The sequence below is a fragment of the Mirounga angustirostris genome, unplaced genomic scaffold (genome assembly GCF_029215605.1).
Source record: "Mirounga angustirostris isolate CCGP_5_RB_7025 unplaced genomic scaffold, mMirAng1.0.hap1 SCAF_4, whole genome shotgun sequence".
Taxonomy (NCBI): domain Eukaryota; kingdom Metazoa; phylum Chordata; class Mammalia; order Carnivora; family Phocidae; genus Mirounga; species Mirounga angustirostris.
This window is the reverse complement of record NW_026991712.1, coordinates 139,742,558-139,760,070: the sequence shown is the minus strand read 5'-3', so window position 1 is coordinate 139,760,070 and position 17,513 is coordinate 139,742,558. Positions and strand designations below refer to the sequence as shown.

Sequence of the window (17,513 nt, the reverse complement as noted above, 5' to 3'; positions counted from 1 at the left end):
GGCTCAGGTCATGGTCCCCGCATCGGGCTCCCTGCTCGGCGGGAAGCCTGCTTCTCCCTCTCCCACTCCCCCTGCTTGTGTTCCCTCTCTCGCTGTCTCTCTCTCTGTCGGATAAACAAATAAAATCTTAAAAAAAAAAAAAAAAAGAAGAGAGCATAGGTTGGAAGCAGCGAAACCATCTTCCAGTTTATTACATGAACCGAGGAAGACAGGATGGTAGTTCAGACCAAATGGTAGTAGCAGAGGTAGTCACAGTGGTTTGATCTTTAACATATATCTAAATCTGAACAAAAGGATTTAGGAAAGGCCACAGGATTGAGTTTACAATTTCAGAGGGAGATTTGTTTCGGAAATATAATTTTGGGAGTCATTAGCATACAGTGGTATTTAAAATCATGGGAGTTGATAACATCAGCATCATCCCAGTGAGTATAGAGAGAAAAGAGAAAAGATGAGAGAAGTAAGGACAGAGGCCTGGGGTACTTCCAGATTAAGAGATCAGGAAAAGAAGAATTCCAAAGAGATTGAAAAGGTATAACCAGAACAGTAAAAGGAAAAACAAGAGAGTGCAGGGCCCTGGAAGGCAAGTAAATAGAATAAACCAAGGAGGAAAGAATTTATGCCCAAATCTGCTGTAAGGTCAAGTAAGCTGAGTGTTGAGAATTAACCATTGGATTTAACAACATGGAGAGTGTTGGTGACATTAACAAAGGCAGGTTGGATGGAAGATGGGAGCGGTATCTGATTAAAGTAGGGTAAGGAGAATGGGAGTAAAAGAATTGGAGATAGCTAGTATAGGAAACTCTTTTAAGGAATTCTACTACAAAAGGTAACAGAGAAATAGTGAGGAAGCTAGCAGCTGAAATACTAGAGAAGAGATTTGGGGATAAATAATATCATGCTTTATGTGGATGGGATGTTTTAGTAGATAGGGGCAACTGATGAAGCAGTAGAGAGATGAAATAATTGCCAGAGTGAGGATCCTGAGTAGGTGAGAGGAGACAAGAGCTTGTCTACAAATGGATGTATGAAAATGGATAGTTCATTTGTAGCAGAGTATTATTTTAAGTAGTGGGTAGTCATAGATGGTAGTAGGTAGGTAGATATGGTGGTAAAAGTCTATAAAATTATTCTTTTGAGGGCTTCCACTTTCTCAGTGAAGTAGGAGATAAAGTGAGAAGGACAACTGGTGGGCAGGTAAGGGAAGAAGGCATGAAATCTTTCTGGGAGAATGGGAAAGTGAATGGAATGCAGAAATATAGTATAATTAATTGCCTGCCAGCACTGAGGGCTCTCTTGAGGTCCACGGCTTTTCATTTCAAATGAAACCAGTCATTACAGTATTTCTCAAGTCATATTCATCAGCACAGGTGCTGACATGGCACAGACAGACGACTGGGTTCAACTATGGCTTGAGATTGGGCTACGCAAGTAAAATGAAATGAGAGAAAGATAAGGCATTGAGGTTTGATTATAATAGGGTTCACTATAATGACTGGTCATAGAGGGGCACCTGGTGGCTCAGTGGGTTAAGCCTCCAACTCTTGGTTTCTCCAGGATCCTGGGATCGAGCCCTGCATCAGGCTCTGCGGTCAGCGGGGAGTCTGCTTCTCTGCCTCTCTCTCTCTCTCTCCCCCCACCCCCCACTCTGCCCCTCCCCTCACTCATGCGTTCTCTCTCTCTCTGTAAAATAAATAAATAAATCTTTTTTTTTTTTTTTTTTTTTTTAAGATTTTATTTATTTGAGAGAGAGAGAATGAGAGACAGAGAGCATGAGAGGGAGGAGGGTCAGAGGGAGAAGCAGACTCCCTGCCGAGCAGGGAGCCCGATGCGGGACTCGATCCAGGGACTCCAGGATCATGACCTGAGCCGAAGGCAGTCGCTTAACCAACTGAGCCACCCAGGCGCCCTAAATAAATCTTTTTAAAAAAATGATTGGTCATGCGATTTAAGCTAGCTAAGTTGGAATAACATTAAGGACTGAGACACAGTAAAAGGTCATCAGATCAAGTGATGGGAGGTTGCAGAGCAGTGTTAGGAGTTGGGGTACTAGGGAGAAAAACTTGAGCTAATAGAGATACAATTCATGAAATTGAGATTATGAGGGTTAAAGTTATTAGTAATAACATCTACGACATGACCACGGCTGAGGCAGGGGAAAGACTAAACCATAAAAAAAAAAAAAAAGTTTTTTCGGGTGCCTGGGTGGCTCAGTCAGTTAAGCACCTGACTCTTGGTTTCAGCACAGATCATGATCTCAGGGTCCTGGGATGTAGTCCTGTGTCAGGCTCCCTGCTCAGCAGGTTGTCTGCTTCTTCCTCTCCCTGTGCCCCTCCCTCCTGTTCCTGCTCCCTCCCTCTCTCTCTCTCACCAAAAAAAAAAAAAAGTTTCTTTAATTTCCAGGCCAATGAAGTCAGAATAAATGAACAGTAGCTATAAATAAACTTCAAATTCCTTATAATTTTAATGAGATAAAATTTTACACCATTATTAGTGATTATGTCTAAATGATATTCCAAAATGAAGTAACTATCAAAAATTTTCCAAGAGGGGGGTGCCTGGGTGGCTCAGTCGTTAAGCATCTGCCTTCAGCTCAGGTCATGATCTCAGGGTCCTGGGATCGAGCCCCGCATCGGGCTCCCTGCTGGACAGGAAGCCTGCTTCTCCCTCTCTCACTGCCCCTGCTTGTGTTCCCTCTCTGTCAAATAAATAAATAAAATCTTTAAAAAAAAAAAATTTCCAAGAGGAAACATGAAATCCATTTAAATAAAACTTGATTAGGAAGAGGCTGTGTTGTCATAAGAAAAATTCTCATCTTATGATGGCTTTCTCAGATATCTACAATACATATCATCAGAAGTTTATGTCATCATTATGTCTCATTTTACGAACTACTTGAAAAAAGGCAAATAATCATTCCAATATATGCAGACCTTTGTTCTAAATCCTGATGTTATAATCTGTCAAATACATCATAAAAAGGAAAACTCTAGACTTATTCTAGATGAAACATAATGCAAGTCTTAGAGAAATTAAGAGGCATTTTAAAAGTAGAACCTTGAGGACAATGGTATCTTTTTCATCTCTGTAGCTCTTCAACAGGAAAATTTCTTATTAATTCACAAATCAGATTCATTTTACAGAAGAACTATATTTACAGTATATAAATAATGCTAAGTACTACCTCTATTATAATGAGATACAATCGAGAATGAATACAAGGATAAAAAAAACCTGAGTTCTTTTCCTAAAGATGGAAATATATTGGGGAGGGGGCGCATAGGAGCCTTCCCTTTTGCAATTGCTGTATTACTCAGGTTACTTTGCACAAGCCCATGAAGATGCATCTGCACATCACTCTCTCAGGGAGTTCACAAAAAGTGAAAGTTGTTTAATTAGAGTAAGGTCTGTATGGATCTGTAAGTTACTGAAATTCATGTTTATTATTTAAAATGTAAGACTACAAAATATATTTTGATCTATGAGCAATTACTTTAAAAATTACTTAAGTTACTTTAAAAGAGCAATGCTTAAGTTCATTAGAAGCTTCTGAATGTAAAATTTCTTTAACTATATGAACAGGTATGAGTAGTTCTGATGTTTTTGATCAACGTTCAAGTTCACATAACAAACCCAGATTGTTTAAAAAAAAAAAATCTATTATAGTTCAGGCTAAGGGTTCAACACAGACGCTAGAACACATTTATTAATTCTTCCTCAGATCCTAGTTAATAGACTAGAAGTGCCAAAGCAAAGCTGGCTGTGATTCCACAACAATGGTATCTTCCTCCTTTCAAATGGCAAAAACTACTTTTGAAATGGTTTGGTCAAAACACAACATAACACTATTTACTGGCCTTAGTCTTACTGTTCTTTTTTCCACTTTGTTTAAACTCGTAATTATTTTTGTACCTGACCTATAAAAAGGTACTAATTATTCCCTTTTTTGAGGGGGTTAATAAAGATGCTGTTAAAAAATATAGTTGGATCTCATACTAGCTGGCCTCTCACTTGTTACGTGGAATAATCATTAACCATCATTAAATAAATCATATTTTTCGAGCTCTGGTGCATCTTTATATTATATAGAGTTTTCCAGTGAAAGGCAGCTCTACTACCAATCAAGGCTAATCAATGGTCTTGATATTTTTCAGAGAAAGGATGGAGGTTCACATTTTAAATTAATGATGTGATGTCCCTTCTACAAAGCAGTCAGATAGGTCTCTTTTAACTCTATAGGAAATTAATCTAGTCATTTTTCACAGGATGGAGTACCACACAGACAAAAATGTTATATGGACTGGTAATCCTGGACAAATTTCTGAATTTGGCGATTTTCTTGAGCAGAATGCACAAACCAGTTTGTAACAGCAAGCTTATTTAATAGAAACATGAGACACTTAGTGTAGACGGATAGATAGAAAGGTACAATGTTTTGCCTGTTACTAACTCAAATACATTTTTAAATTAAGAATAAAATAAAATTGGACATTTCTCATTTGTTCATAAACTGAAAACCAAATGTACAGACGAGTATCTTCAGTTTACCTTACTGCCGATGATTGACCGTACTTCATCATCTGGTGACGTGGGAGTCCCAGATATATCTGGGTTACTATTACTAAGGCTCCGAGAACGATTTAAATTAAGGCTTGCAGGTCTCACAGCAGATCTAGCCATTGTGGCATAATGCACTGATCCTCCCAAACCCCCAGGACCTAGAGTTGTATATAAGATAGCACATAATTAAACAAAAAAAAATTAAGTCAAGAAAGGATCTGAAAAAAATCTCTGCCACTTTACAAAATTCCATAAAAATGAGGAATTATTTATTTCTAAATGAAAAATACTAAGTAAAAAAACACTTAAAACTTACTGATAGCTACACCAAGATATTCTATTTTACAGCAGTTGACAAAACCACATGCGAATAAAGTCATTATCTTGTCAATGTTTCCGATTATATATTAAATGTACGATAAAAAACGAGATAGAAAATACACACACACATTATTTTCACTTTAGATAGGAGTATCTAGGACCCAAAATGCTTCAGCTGATGACTCTTCCTTTCTCCCACCCCTCCTACTCTGTCCTGGATATACAGTCACTGGAAGGACAACCAGTTTACTGTCAACATCTCTTAAATGAGATTGTGTTTTGTTTCTGAAATCTTATAGTTCTGAAATCTGAACTATAACAAAATGGCATCCTTACGATATACATATATATGTATAATCAAGATACTTCTAAGAGCCCAAGTTATGAAAGCAAGAATTCCTCTGTCTAATATCAACTATGTTCAACCATCATTCAATCATATTCTATGAATATAAAAATACCCAGCAACTGTATCCATAATTTATCTCCATTTTCTTAAAGAAACCTTTCATATTTGCAAATGACACACAACTGTCAGGTCAGCATATAAAAAAGATGTTGTGCAAAATCTGTGGAATTACAATAGTATACTGGATGAAAGGTAAAATGGAGAAGCATTATATATAGTCCACAATATACTTTCAGAGCCTGAAGTACTATAATTTTTAAAATCGAGATAGGAAATTACAACCCAGAATATGAGTCAATTACTTCTCTTTTTGCAATTAAGAAATAAAATATGCTAAAACTTAGAGTCGGATTACTATTATGTCTAGTTTTCATAATGAATGTCATATGTATTTATCACCATTATTAATGTTAACGTTGCCAAGAGCTGGAAAAGGGCACTTACCAACCTCGTTAGTGATGAATGATGACTCAAACAAATATGTGGGCAGGATGAAAGGTACGCACAACAAAACCATTAACTAACTAACACCTAAAGAGTTATTCAGACTAAGACATCCCCCCACCGCATCACCACACTACCACCAGTGTCATACAAAGCCAAGTAACCACTTTGGGCCCTGATATTCACAAAGGCTATATTATCTTATTGACCATGAAGAGATCAGGACTTTTCTAGAGAATAATCTTTTATATTGTTGTAGGTTTCACAAAGTTATCAGGGAGCTAAGCCATCCTATTTCTTCTTTAATGTCCAACATTCCAAATGACAAATATAACATTCTATTTATCTTACAGTAAAATGCTTCCAAAGACACAGAACTTACAAGGTTTCTTTCCAAGAATTAATTCAACCAAGCTCTAATTCAAATTAAAGGAAGCTGTATAAACAATGATGCCTGGAGATGTAACCTAATTATCCTTTTAACTCCAGCACCTAGCATATTCCATGCCACTCAGCAAGCACTCAATAAATGCTTGCTGTTTAATGAATGCATCCCACTAGGACAACGAGATTATTTCAATTTCACCACAAACATACAAGAGAATTTCAAAGGAAAAGGAATAACGTACCTGGTGATGGTGAATTAGAGTAAGTATGCGGTAGGCGAAAAACGTAATAGATGTACGATGCGAGAAGGCTGTTCCTGCCATGCTGGTCATGATTTCCTTCCAAGTTTTTGTGGAGCCGATTTATAATTGATGCCATGGCTTCAAAAGATGCTTGACCTAGATTAACTTTTAAGAAGAAGGAACACATTTTTGCATTAATTTTTTTAAACTGCAAATTCCAAAAAGATCAAGGTTTTATCATCTCTACATGTGTTAAGTATAGTGATTATGCATAGTAAGTGTATAAAGATGATATTTGATGTTAATTTTAATGCTGTATTAGCTGAATCAAAATTACTTTTCTAAACAAAATTTTAAAACACTTATTTTACTAATGAAAACTATATGGGTTTGCTCAGTCAAAAAACAAAACATCACCCAACAGGTACCCATTATTTTGTAAAACAATACAAAGCACATAAGAAAAAAAGAAATCTATCTTGTGTATCACCTTTGAAAAGTCACTTCTTGTTTAAAAGAGGACTCTGAAAACCTAATAATATACAATGAGCATGTTATTCTTGTTTAAAAAATATTAACAATGAAAGTAGATTATTAAAAATATCAACTTAAAATACTAAGAAAAGAGGATAGTGAATAAGCACCGTGACTGACATGAGTGAATCAGTAAAAGGATTAGGCGCCTAGAGGAACAGGCTGAGGTAAGACGGCACAGCATTTTAAATGCCAGGCTAGCAATACCTACCCAGTCATTCAAGTGAGGGTGTAATGAAAATTTTGCAAAAGTTGGGAAATTCTGGTAGCACATTAAATAAATGGGTAAAACAAACAGCCATTCTGGGTGATTAAGTCTCAGAGTCTATGATTTATTTATTTTTTTTTTTAAAGATTTTCTTTATTTGACAGAGAGAGACACAGTGAGAAAGGGAACACAAGCAGGGGGGAGTGGGAGAGGGAGAAGCAGGCCTCCCGCCCAGCAGGGAGCCTGATGTGGGGCTTGATCCCAGGACCCCGGGACCATGACCTGAGCCGAAGGCAGATGCCCAGCGACTGAGCCACCCAGGTGCCCCTATGATTTATTTAATCAAGACAGGAAATTATGAACAGAAATGAGGCCAATTAAACTCTCTTAAAACTGGAATAATCCGATAAATGGTTCCTGCTTAATTCCTTTTCCTTTTCCTCATAGTAGCTATTCCAAACCATCAGAATCCTTCTCAAAACTCAGATTCACTTTATTCCCTTCTCAGGAAATTTTGCTTTTTATCTCACAGTAGAAATTTATAGTATTAAAGTCCTCAACTTTTTACTACAAATTTATCCAAATCTGAAATCATTTTTATTTCCCTTCTAAAGGAAGCAGTGCTCCTCTCCTATAATAAACAATGATCACTTGACTTTTGTCCCACAGGCTTGCTCCATTAATTAAACCTTTTAGCACCTCTTATATTTTTCTCCCCCCTCCACTAGTTACTCTAGGCACATAAACATGCTCAAATGATTCCATTCTTATGCCATAATCAACCCTGCCTCCTCTTCTAACCAAATTTCTTTGAAAAAGAGTGTATACGTTTTGTATTCCTCTCATCATGTATAATGCGCTACTTAATTCTCTGTAATCTGGTTTCTACTTTCACTGTTTGACTAAAACTCTTGTTAATTTCACGAGTGGACACCTCTTTAGTAGATAAGACTGGGACTCTAGAGTCAGTTGCTTGGGTCTGAATCCTTAGGCAAATTTTCAAGTACAGTGTTCATCACTCTACTTACTTGTAAAACAGTGGTAATATTATCTACACATAGAGTTGTGAGCATTTCATCCATTAATATAAATAAAGCACATAGCAGTTGCTGGCATATATTAAGTGCTGTGCAAATGTCTGCTACTATTGCATTATTATTTTACTTACATAATCTACAAAAATGAACGGTGCTAAATTTTTTTCTTAAAACCTTCTCCTAGGACTCCTGTGACAGTACTCTGTACAATAGCTCTTCAATATTTCTTAATCCACCCCTCTTCTCCAACTCACTGTCACCTCCTGTTTTGGCAGGACCTCATAGTTTATTGTATGAAATTCTGTAAGATTCCTAATTTCCCTCTTTGCTTCCAGATTTTCCCACTTTCAACCCATCTCCACATAGCACACTCATCTTTATAAAAGCCAAACTGGGTCACATTACTTCCCTAATTAAGACCAGACCCTTCAAAAACTATTGATTCCTTGGGGGCGCCTGGGTGGCTCAGTTGGTTAAGCGACTGCCTTCGGCTCGGGTCATGATCCCGGAGTCCTGGGATCGAGTCCCAGGATGGAGTCCCACATCGGGCTCCCTGCTCGGCAGGGAGTCTGCTTCTCCCTCTAACCCTACCCCCTCTTGCGCTCTCTCTCACTCTCTCTCAAATAAATAAATAAAATCTTTAGAAAAAAAAAAAACAAAAAAACAAAGAAAAAACTATTGATTCCTTAAAGAGTAATAGTCCCAATTCCCTAAAGGATCATGGAAGATCCCATTTCATCTCCCTCATCTCCAATATCATCATTAATCACCAACCCTCCAATTTATGACTACTTATAATTCCCCCCAAATTTCCCAGTTCTTTTATCTGTCTGTATACCATGCACATACTATTTAATCTCCCTGGACTAGTTATTTGCCTGTCAGACTCCTACTCAAGTTTAAATATTTGACCCAAGAATCACCTCTACTAACAAGTCTCCCTTAAAGCAGAGAAAGACAATTCTCACATGGCTTCACTCATATGTGGAACATAAGCAATAGTGTGGAGGATCATAGGGGAAGGGAAGGAAAACTGAAGGGGGAGAAATCAGAGAGGGAGATAAACCATGAGAGACTCTAGACTCCAGGAACCAAACTGAGGGTTACAGAAGGGAGGCGGTGGGGGGATGGGGTAGCTGGGTGATGGGTATTAAGAAGGGCACATGTTGTGATGAGCACTGGGTGCTATACACAACTAATGAATCATTGAACACTACATCAAAAACTAACAATGTACTATATGCTGGCTAATTGAACATAATAATAAAAAAATAATTTAAAAAATAAAAATATAATAAGAATAAAATATGATAAAATTCCAAGGAGCTGAACACTCCTCTCCTTTGTGCAACCATTTAACACAGGAAACAGGACTACCTCTAATTCCAGAATAACACAGAAGAAAATGAGAATACAGAGATTCCGAGTTAATGAAGAAAAGAACAGCTATTTTATTTTTTTAAAGATTTTATTTATTTATTTGACAGAGAGAGACACAGCGAGAGAGGGAACACAAGCAGGGGGAGTGGGAGAGGGAGAAGCAGGCTTCCCGCTGAGCAGGGAGCCCAATGCGGGGCTCGATCCCAGGACCCCGGGATCAGCAGATGAGTAAAAATGTAGGCTAGGTAAATCACGCATCATGTAAAAAGCAAAATGATTTATCTGTCTGCCTGTTTTCCAAAATATTCTGTGAGATCCTTAAAATCAGGAACTAAGCCTTGGACAGAGCCTATTGGTGTCTAGCACATAGTAAGACCTTAATCAATATTTGGTGAGTGGATAAATGAATTTGTTTCCATAATCTGAATTGAAGTCTATATGGCACATTTTATAAAAACAAAAAAAATAAAGTTACTTTCTGGCATCAGAAACAAGTAAATACCCTCACCTTCTCCTCCCCAAAATCAAACACAGTCCTTATAGATAACACATAGTAAATCATGACTCTATTTCTGCAAAAGCTAGAAATGCCAAGTTACAAATTTCCTAATTCCCCAAACGTAAGTAAAAATTACCTATTTGGCCAGCAATAACAGGAGGTCTAACAACTAAAAGTATCAGTTTATCAAGCAGAAGATGAAGAAATCGGACCACTGGTTCTAACTGAGATGAATTCAATGCTGAAATACTGCTCTTCAATTCATTTTCTAAGTTATTTTCCATTATACGCATGTCTCCAATTCGGACTGGGAACATGTGTTCATCCAGAGCATTGACCAGAGCAAAAAATTTGTCGAGATAAGGATCCTAAAACAAAGAATAAACAAAATCACTATCCAATTATAACTGTAAATTCCCCAAACTTTGGACCATATAAATATATTTTATATAATATAAAATAGTTCGTATAAATTAGTAATACAAAAAAGTCACAATTATATATATTGTTTCCAATTAAAACTAGATCTATTCTCATTTATTATTGTAAAGTGGCCATTTTGAACACTATTAATTAGTCAGAATTCTATTGATACTAATTAAGGATTTTTCTCCCCCCAGTGTGAGTCCATCTTATTGTTTTAGAACTTAATGATTGTGCAGGTCTATCAGTACAAGGTCTGTGCCCATTATTAGTTTATTACCTCTCAGCTCCATCCAAACCCACCATCTTGCCACAATTTGTAATACTGGAGCTGGGCTCTTCAAATTGCATTTCTCCTTTGTCAGCTGGCCTGTGGTTAGGCTCTGACCACAGAGGGTACAAGAAACAGCCTTCCTTCTTCCTATTTGTTTTCCCAATGGCAGCTAGCAGATGTGAACGCTGGAATTTCAGAGGTGAGGGACATGGCAGCAGTGTTCACACCAGCAATGGTGGCTCCTGTCCCCGAGCAGGTGCCCTCCACACCCTGGTATGGCAGGCAATGTGTGCCCGAAGCAGCGGTGTCCTCTCCTCGGAGGTCTGCGTCTTAGCCCTCAGGATCCTCCTCTAGGTTTCTAAGTTCCTTTCTTATCAGTTTCTGCAACTGCTATCTCTGTTACAATCACAGAATTTTCTTTTACCCCATTTAGTAGTGAATCACCTTTAACCCAGTTAACAATTATTTGGATATAAATTGTCTCCATTCGAATTACTGGCAATTTCCATCTCCTGACTAAATCCTGACTGCTATTATCTAACCTCCTCCTATACCAACAGAACCACAGTCTTATTTAAAGCAATTCTGTGCCCAGTCCCAGGGCAGATGCTTGCTCCCCCAGCTTGCTTTATGCCTACTGATGAGATGTGTGTAGTGATGACTGTGTGTATAGCGCTGACCAGTGAGATGTGAACAGAAGTCTACTGGAACTCTGGGAAGACTTTTACTTAGTTAATAGTGAAAATAAACTTTAAGACAATAATGCCGAACAGCTTCATTCACATTTATAGTTCTAATATTGTTCTAATTTGATATGTAGAATTTAAATGAATAAAAAATTCTCGAGTTCTAACTATAGACCCAGTAAATTTCAAAGAGCTACACGCAAAGTATAAAACATAAGAAACATTATTGTGTTTGGTCCTTTTAAGAAGATAATACACGATGAAATTGTTTTACATAGTGGCAAAAATTTATAAAATCTTGCGTATTACTCATCAGGACTGTGAAAGCCAGATTACTACAAAGTAGATACTTCCACTTTATCTTCTCCTACATTCTATAGATTCTAAATCATCTATATATTTTGCCCCAATCCTTCTTTGTCACATAAAGATAACACGTGTATCTGCCTCTATAAAAACGAAGTTAGGAGTAAAAGATACTTATACTACCAACTCTAAAAAGAGAAAACTAATAATGACTATAGGAATAAAAAAACATGAAGAATAATGTATTTTTATAAGAAGATACTATTAAGGGAAAGAATACATTTCAACAGTATACTGTAACATCAATCTTATCATTATCAAAAGAGTAAAGACTATAGGAAACAGAACATATCCAGTACCAGAAAAGGAAAAACGCTGCTGGAGCCATTCTTTTACTGGGATCTACCTGTATAATGCTATAACCTATCTACTACCTTTTGTTGCTGTTGTTTTAAAACACAACAGAGAGGTGCTCTGTCTTATTTTTCCCTACTTCACTGCAGAAAAGAGTTAACATAGCAAGCTTAAGATTGCTATCATTTGGAAGGCCAGATGGGAATCTGGATTTCAAGAGAGTTCCACCTGATAGGGGATGACTTACTACACCTAAATTGTTTGTGCAACAGTATGGTTTATGCTGAAAACGTGCTTTCCTTCTGGGACTCAAGAATTTTGGTATGTGATAGGCAAAGGGTGCCTATGTTACACCCTATACTAAATATCCTGGGAACTAAGTCTCTAATGAATGAGCCTCCCCTGGTAGACAATATCTCACACATGCTGCTTCCACTCACCCTATGTGACTCCACTAGGAGAGGATCTTGGAAGCTTGTGCTTTCTTTCCTGTGGGCTTGACCTCTTTTCCCTTAGGTGATTTTATTTTATCTTTCACTAAAATAAATCATTGCTGTGAATATGACTGTATGATGGGTCCTCTGAGTTCTGCTAGAAAATCCTTGAACTTGAGGGTGGCCTTGGAAATCCCCATATACCACCCCTTCCCTTTTCAAGTTGGACTCCATTTTAAACACTTGCCTCTTCTCACTCTACATTTTCTCCCTGGATAATTACTCAACCAATATAGTTTCAGCTATCACATTTATTCTGCCACCTTCAATGTTAAACTTGAAATTAATTACAACTGCCTTGGGATATTTTTATCTGAAGTACATAGGCACTTCAAACTCAACAGACTCAAAAATAAACTCACTATAACTCCAGAATCATCTCCATAATCTCTCTTAGCATGCAACCAAATTTACTTCTCTCATCTTTCTTTAGGTTAGAAATCACCATCTACCTAGACTCTAAACTCTATGGCATTCAAGGTCCTTCATAATCTGTTAACAGCCTGGTCTTTTTTTCTCATCTATCACAATTTCCCCAGGCACTATAAATTACATTCACACCAGAATACTTGCCCGTTCTTAGACTACTATCCCTTTGCACTTGCTTTTTATCATCTGAATTGCCCACCCTCTCTCTGTATGGTAAATGCCTACTTATCAATACAACATCTCAATTCCCAGCAGAACAGACAACTCTCTACTCTTGAAAGAATTTCATTCATACATTTAACACAGTACTAACTTTACTGTACTGCTATTATTTTTACACTTTCCCCTATTACACTGTAAGGTCTTTGAAGGGAAGTTTCTTTCCTTGACAGGTAACAACATCCCTGACTACATAGAGCTTACAGTCTAATGAGGAAAGAACCAATAAATAAATGCATATGTACATATGCATACATACACACATATTACACACACAGAATGAGAGAAAGCAAAAGTGCAAGAAAGTACAGGTAAGAGCTAGAAGCAGTAGCAACTGCAGGGTAAGATGATAGAGTAATGGGGCTGCTATGCTTAAGAGTCTCCAGGAAAGGGGCACCTCGGTGGCTCAGTCGGTTAAGCAACTGACTTCGGCTCAGGTCATGATCTCAGGGTCCTGGGATGGCGCCCCATGTTAGGCTCCCTGCTCAGCAGGGAGTCTGCTTCTCCTTTTCCCTCTGCATGCTCGTGCACTCACTCACTCTTTCTCTCAAATAAATAAATTTTTTTTAAAAAGTCCCCAGGAAAGGCCTGAGGTATGCAGAAGTCTTACTGAAAAGAAGTGCATGTCAGGAGGAAAGTATTCCAGCTAGAGAAAGAGTAAATATGCAGGCTTTGAGGAGAGCCTGGCATATTCCAGATAAACAGCGAAGAATACAGAGCAAATGATCAAACTCTCACCACTTGAAATATCTGAGTCTATGAGGAATAAAACAGGTTGGATGACGGTTTTCAACTCTAATTCTGCAATGTACCAGAAACTTACAAAAAAGAAAAAAGTCACTGAATTGTTGAAAATGAAATCGATGACACTTTGAAGAGCAAAAAGTTTGCTTGTGTGGATATTAAAAGGCTTTGGTTGATTCCTTTAAAAAGTAACTTCTAAATTTATACATTTCTGATATATAATCCCCTAAGTTACAGCAGATAATGAAACTGATTTAAGTACTAGAGAGTATGTTCATTCATTCAAGTGAAAACTGATCATAAAAATTATTAAAACTCACTTACTTGTGTATGGATAGATGAAACAGCAACAACTTCAACATTAAAAACACCTTTGTGATTATCTACCCACTTCATGCCAGGTAGAGGAACCTATAAAATATTAACTATATTAAATATAATGATCACAGATACTTAAGTTGATTAGAAATTCTGAAAACAAAAAAATTATAATACCTCAATGAGAAAAAAATCCTGTGGAAATATATTTTTATACACTGTAAATGAATGTAAAGCTTGTTTTTTGTTATTACAAAATCATTGTTTCTTACAAGAGAATTAAAAGGCTCAAGGAGCAAAAAGCAGAAAATATACACTCAAAATTCTATCTCCCCAAAGACATATCCCTTTATATCATTCCAAATCTTCCTCTGTGCACGTGTATTTTTTACACACCCTACCCTTGCATAGGTTATATAAAACATTATTTTAAACCTGTTTTTCACATATATTGTGAATCTCTTTTCATGTCAATATATTCACATCTACAGTATCATTTTAATATTGTTTTCTTGTAAAAAACACCCATTTTGTTTTAGTAAGGCTGTAAAATATTCACAGCAAAGGAATTCTTTTTTTTTTAAAGATTTTATTTATTTATTTGACAGAGAGAGACACAGTGAGAGAGGGAACACAAGCAGGCGGAGTGGGAGAGGGAGAAGCAAGCTTCCCGCGGAGCAGGGAGCCCGATGTGGGACTCGATCCCAGGACCCTGGGATCATGACCCAAGCCGAAGGCAGACGCTTAACAACTGAGCCACCCAGGTGCCTCGCAAAGGAATTCTGTTATAATGGTCAGAAAACTTTCTGTCTGATGTAAATTGCCAGGAATATTAATTAAAGTTATATCATAAAGTTATTTTTTTTTAAAGATTTTATTTATTTATTTGAGAGAGAGAATGAGATAGAGCATGAGAGTGGGGAGGGTCAGGGGGAGAAGCAGACTCCCCGCTGAGCAGAGAGCCCGATGCGGGACTCGATCCCAGGACTCCAGGATCATGACCTGAGCCGAAGGCAGTCGCTTAACCAACTGAGCCACCCAGGCGCCCCATAAAAAGTTATTTTTAAAGAGAGTACATCACTTCTCTCTATTCCTCCTGCTAAGTACAGCTAAAAAACCCTGAGCATGATACACAAAATAAACACTGAAAGGTAGAAAGAAGAATGCAAACGACTAGGGACCTCGGGATGTGAGGAAATATAAAGTAGTGTTTCCTGGGTTTTATTTTTGCATCACAGATCCTGGACTAGGTGCTAGAGAAGCTGGCAACCCAGAAACACCAAAAGGAGTAGACAAAAACAAGCTCCAAGAAAAGCCTGCTCTCTCTAATCAAAGCCAGCAAGTACCCTACTCTGGCCAAACATAAGGAAACAAGTTGCAGCCCCACCCCTCCTCCATAGGCTGAGGAGGGAGCGCAGGTGTCCACCCTCAGCTGGCTGTAATGAGGTGCCCTCGTTCCTCACCCCATCGCCCAACACAGTGGGGGGTATCAGAGAAGACAGAGGTGGAAACTAGTCCCAGCCCAGTGGTAACAAGTACCCCCGTCAACTGTGGTGTCAGTGGAAGCCAAGCAGGGAGCAGTACCAAGGTGGCCCTTCCTTCTCACATACAGGGATGTGTCAGCGGAGGCTTAGTGGGGAGCCTGAAATCCCACCTCTATCCATTAGTAAGAAGCACCCTGAAACCACTGCAAAGTGAGGAATGTGGATCTTTACTGTTGCATGAATGTGGCAATAGTGCCTCCCCCTACTGCTAAAACCCAAGGCTTAAATAAGCTCTGAGGTCATAACATAATACCCAAGATGTCTTAGATGGAATAACAAATCTTGCATCACACCAAGAACCAGAAAAATCTCAAATGAAAAAAAGCAATCAACAAACACTAACATGACACAGATGCTGGACCGTCATCATTAAAACAAAGCAAAACAGGCTTCAACAAGCAATTACAAATATCCTTGAAATAAATGACCAAAATAGAAAGTTTCAGGAAAAATATTTTAGGGATTTCTTTCCCATGGTTTCATTTTTTATCACGCGTAGAAAAGAAAACCGACTAAAGTCAGTTTCCTCTTACGAAATTCAAGACTAGGGCGCCTGGGTGGCTCAGTTGGTTAAGCGACTGCCTTCGGCTCAGGTCATGATCCTGGAGTCCCAGGATCGGTCCCGCATCGGGCTTCCTGCTTGGCGGGGAGTCTGCTTCTCCCACTGACCCTCCCCCCTCTCATGCTCTCTCTCTCTCATTCTCTCTCTCAAATAAATTAAAAAAAAAAAAATTCAAGACTAAGTTGGTAAGAAATGCAATTTCTCTACTAAGGTAAATACAGGTTTTGAAACTTTTGTAAAAGAAAGACGGTGCAGTAAATTCAAACTATTCAAAGCAAGAATTAGTACTAGCTCTTTCAACCCAAAACACTTGTTTTCAGCTTAAAAAAATAGGATACGCAAATAAAATGAACACAGACTGCTTTAAATATAGTGGTTCTTAAAGTCTGATCTGAGGATCAGCAGCATAAACGTCATCTGGGCACTTATTGGAAATGTAAATAATCAAGCCCCAACCCAGACGTCCTGCATCAGAAACTCTGGGGGTGAGGTTCAACAGCTGGCGTAACACCTCTCCAGGTGATTTTGATGCATGCTAAGGTAAGAACTGTTGTCTTAAAACTCTAACAAGCAGTGTGGCAATAGGAATGCCACAACAGTGGTGAACATTTCTTTAGCACTTTTCATGTGCCTAGCACCACTCTAAGCACTCTACAGACTACTATCGTTTGATCACCAACATAACCCCTTCTTAGAAGCATTAATTATTCTCAACTTACAGATGAGAAAATTCTGGCACAGAGAATATTTTAGTTGGCTCGGGCTGCCATAACAAAATATCATACATTGGGTGACTTAAACCACAGAAAGTTATTTTCTCAGGTTGGAGACTAGAAGTCCAAAATCAAGGTGACAATATGGTCAGTTTCTGGTGAGAAACCCTTCCTAGCTTGCAGACGGCTACCTTCTCACTGTGCTCTTACACAGCTAACAGTAACAGTACTCTGATGACTCTTCTTAAGGCACTAATCATGAGGCCCACCCTCCTGACCTCATCTGAAACTCATTTGAACCTAATTAACTCCCATAGATCTCATCTCCAAATACTAGCACATTGTGGGTTAGAACTTCAACATATGAATTTGCCGGGGGGAAAGGGGGATAAGGTGGGGAGACATAATTCAGTCCATAGCAGAGAG

The 17,513-nt window shown here is 38.1% G+C and overlaps 1 protein-coding gene across 13 annotated transcripts in view; it reads right to left on the bottom strand.

Annotated features, from left to right (window-relative positions):
- Positions 1–17,513, bottom strand: part of DOCK7 (dedicator of cytokinesis 7) — a 219,795-nt gene that overhangs the window by 75,709 nt on the left and 126,573 nt on the right. For all 13 annotated transcript variants that reach the window (XM_054512832.2, XM_064589042.1, XM_064589043.1 and 10 more), the window contains exons 19-22: positions 14,275–14,361; positions 10,158–10,389; positions 6,364–6,528; positions 4,549–4,718 (exon numbers count right to left, since the gene is read on the bottom strand). In XM_054512832.2, the coding sequence (XP_054368807.1) occupies positions 4,549–4,718; positions 6,364–6,528; positions 10,158–10,389; positions 14,275–14,361 (654 nt within the window). The remainder of the gene's footprint in view (positions 1–4,548; positions 4,719–6,363; positions 6,529–10,157; positions 10,390–14,274; positions 14,362–17,513) is intronic.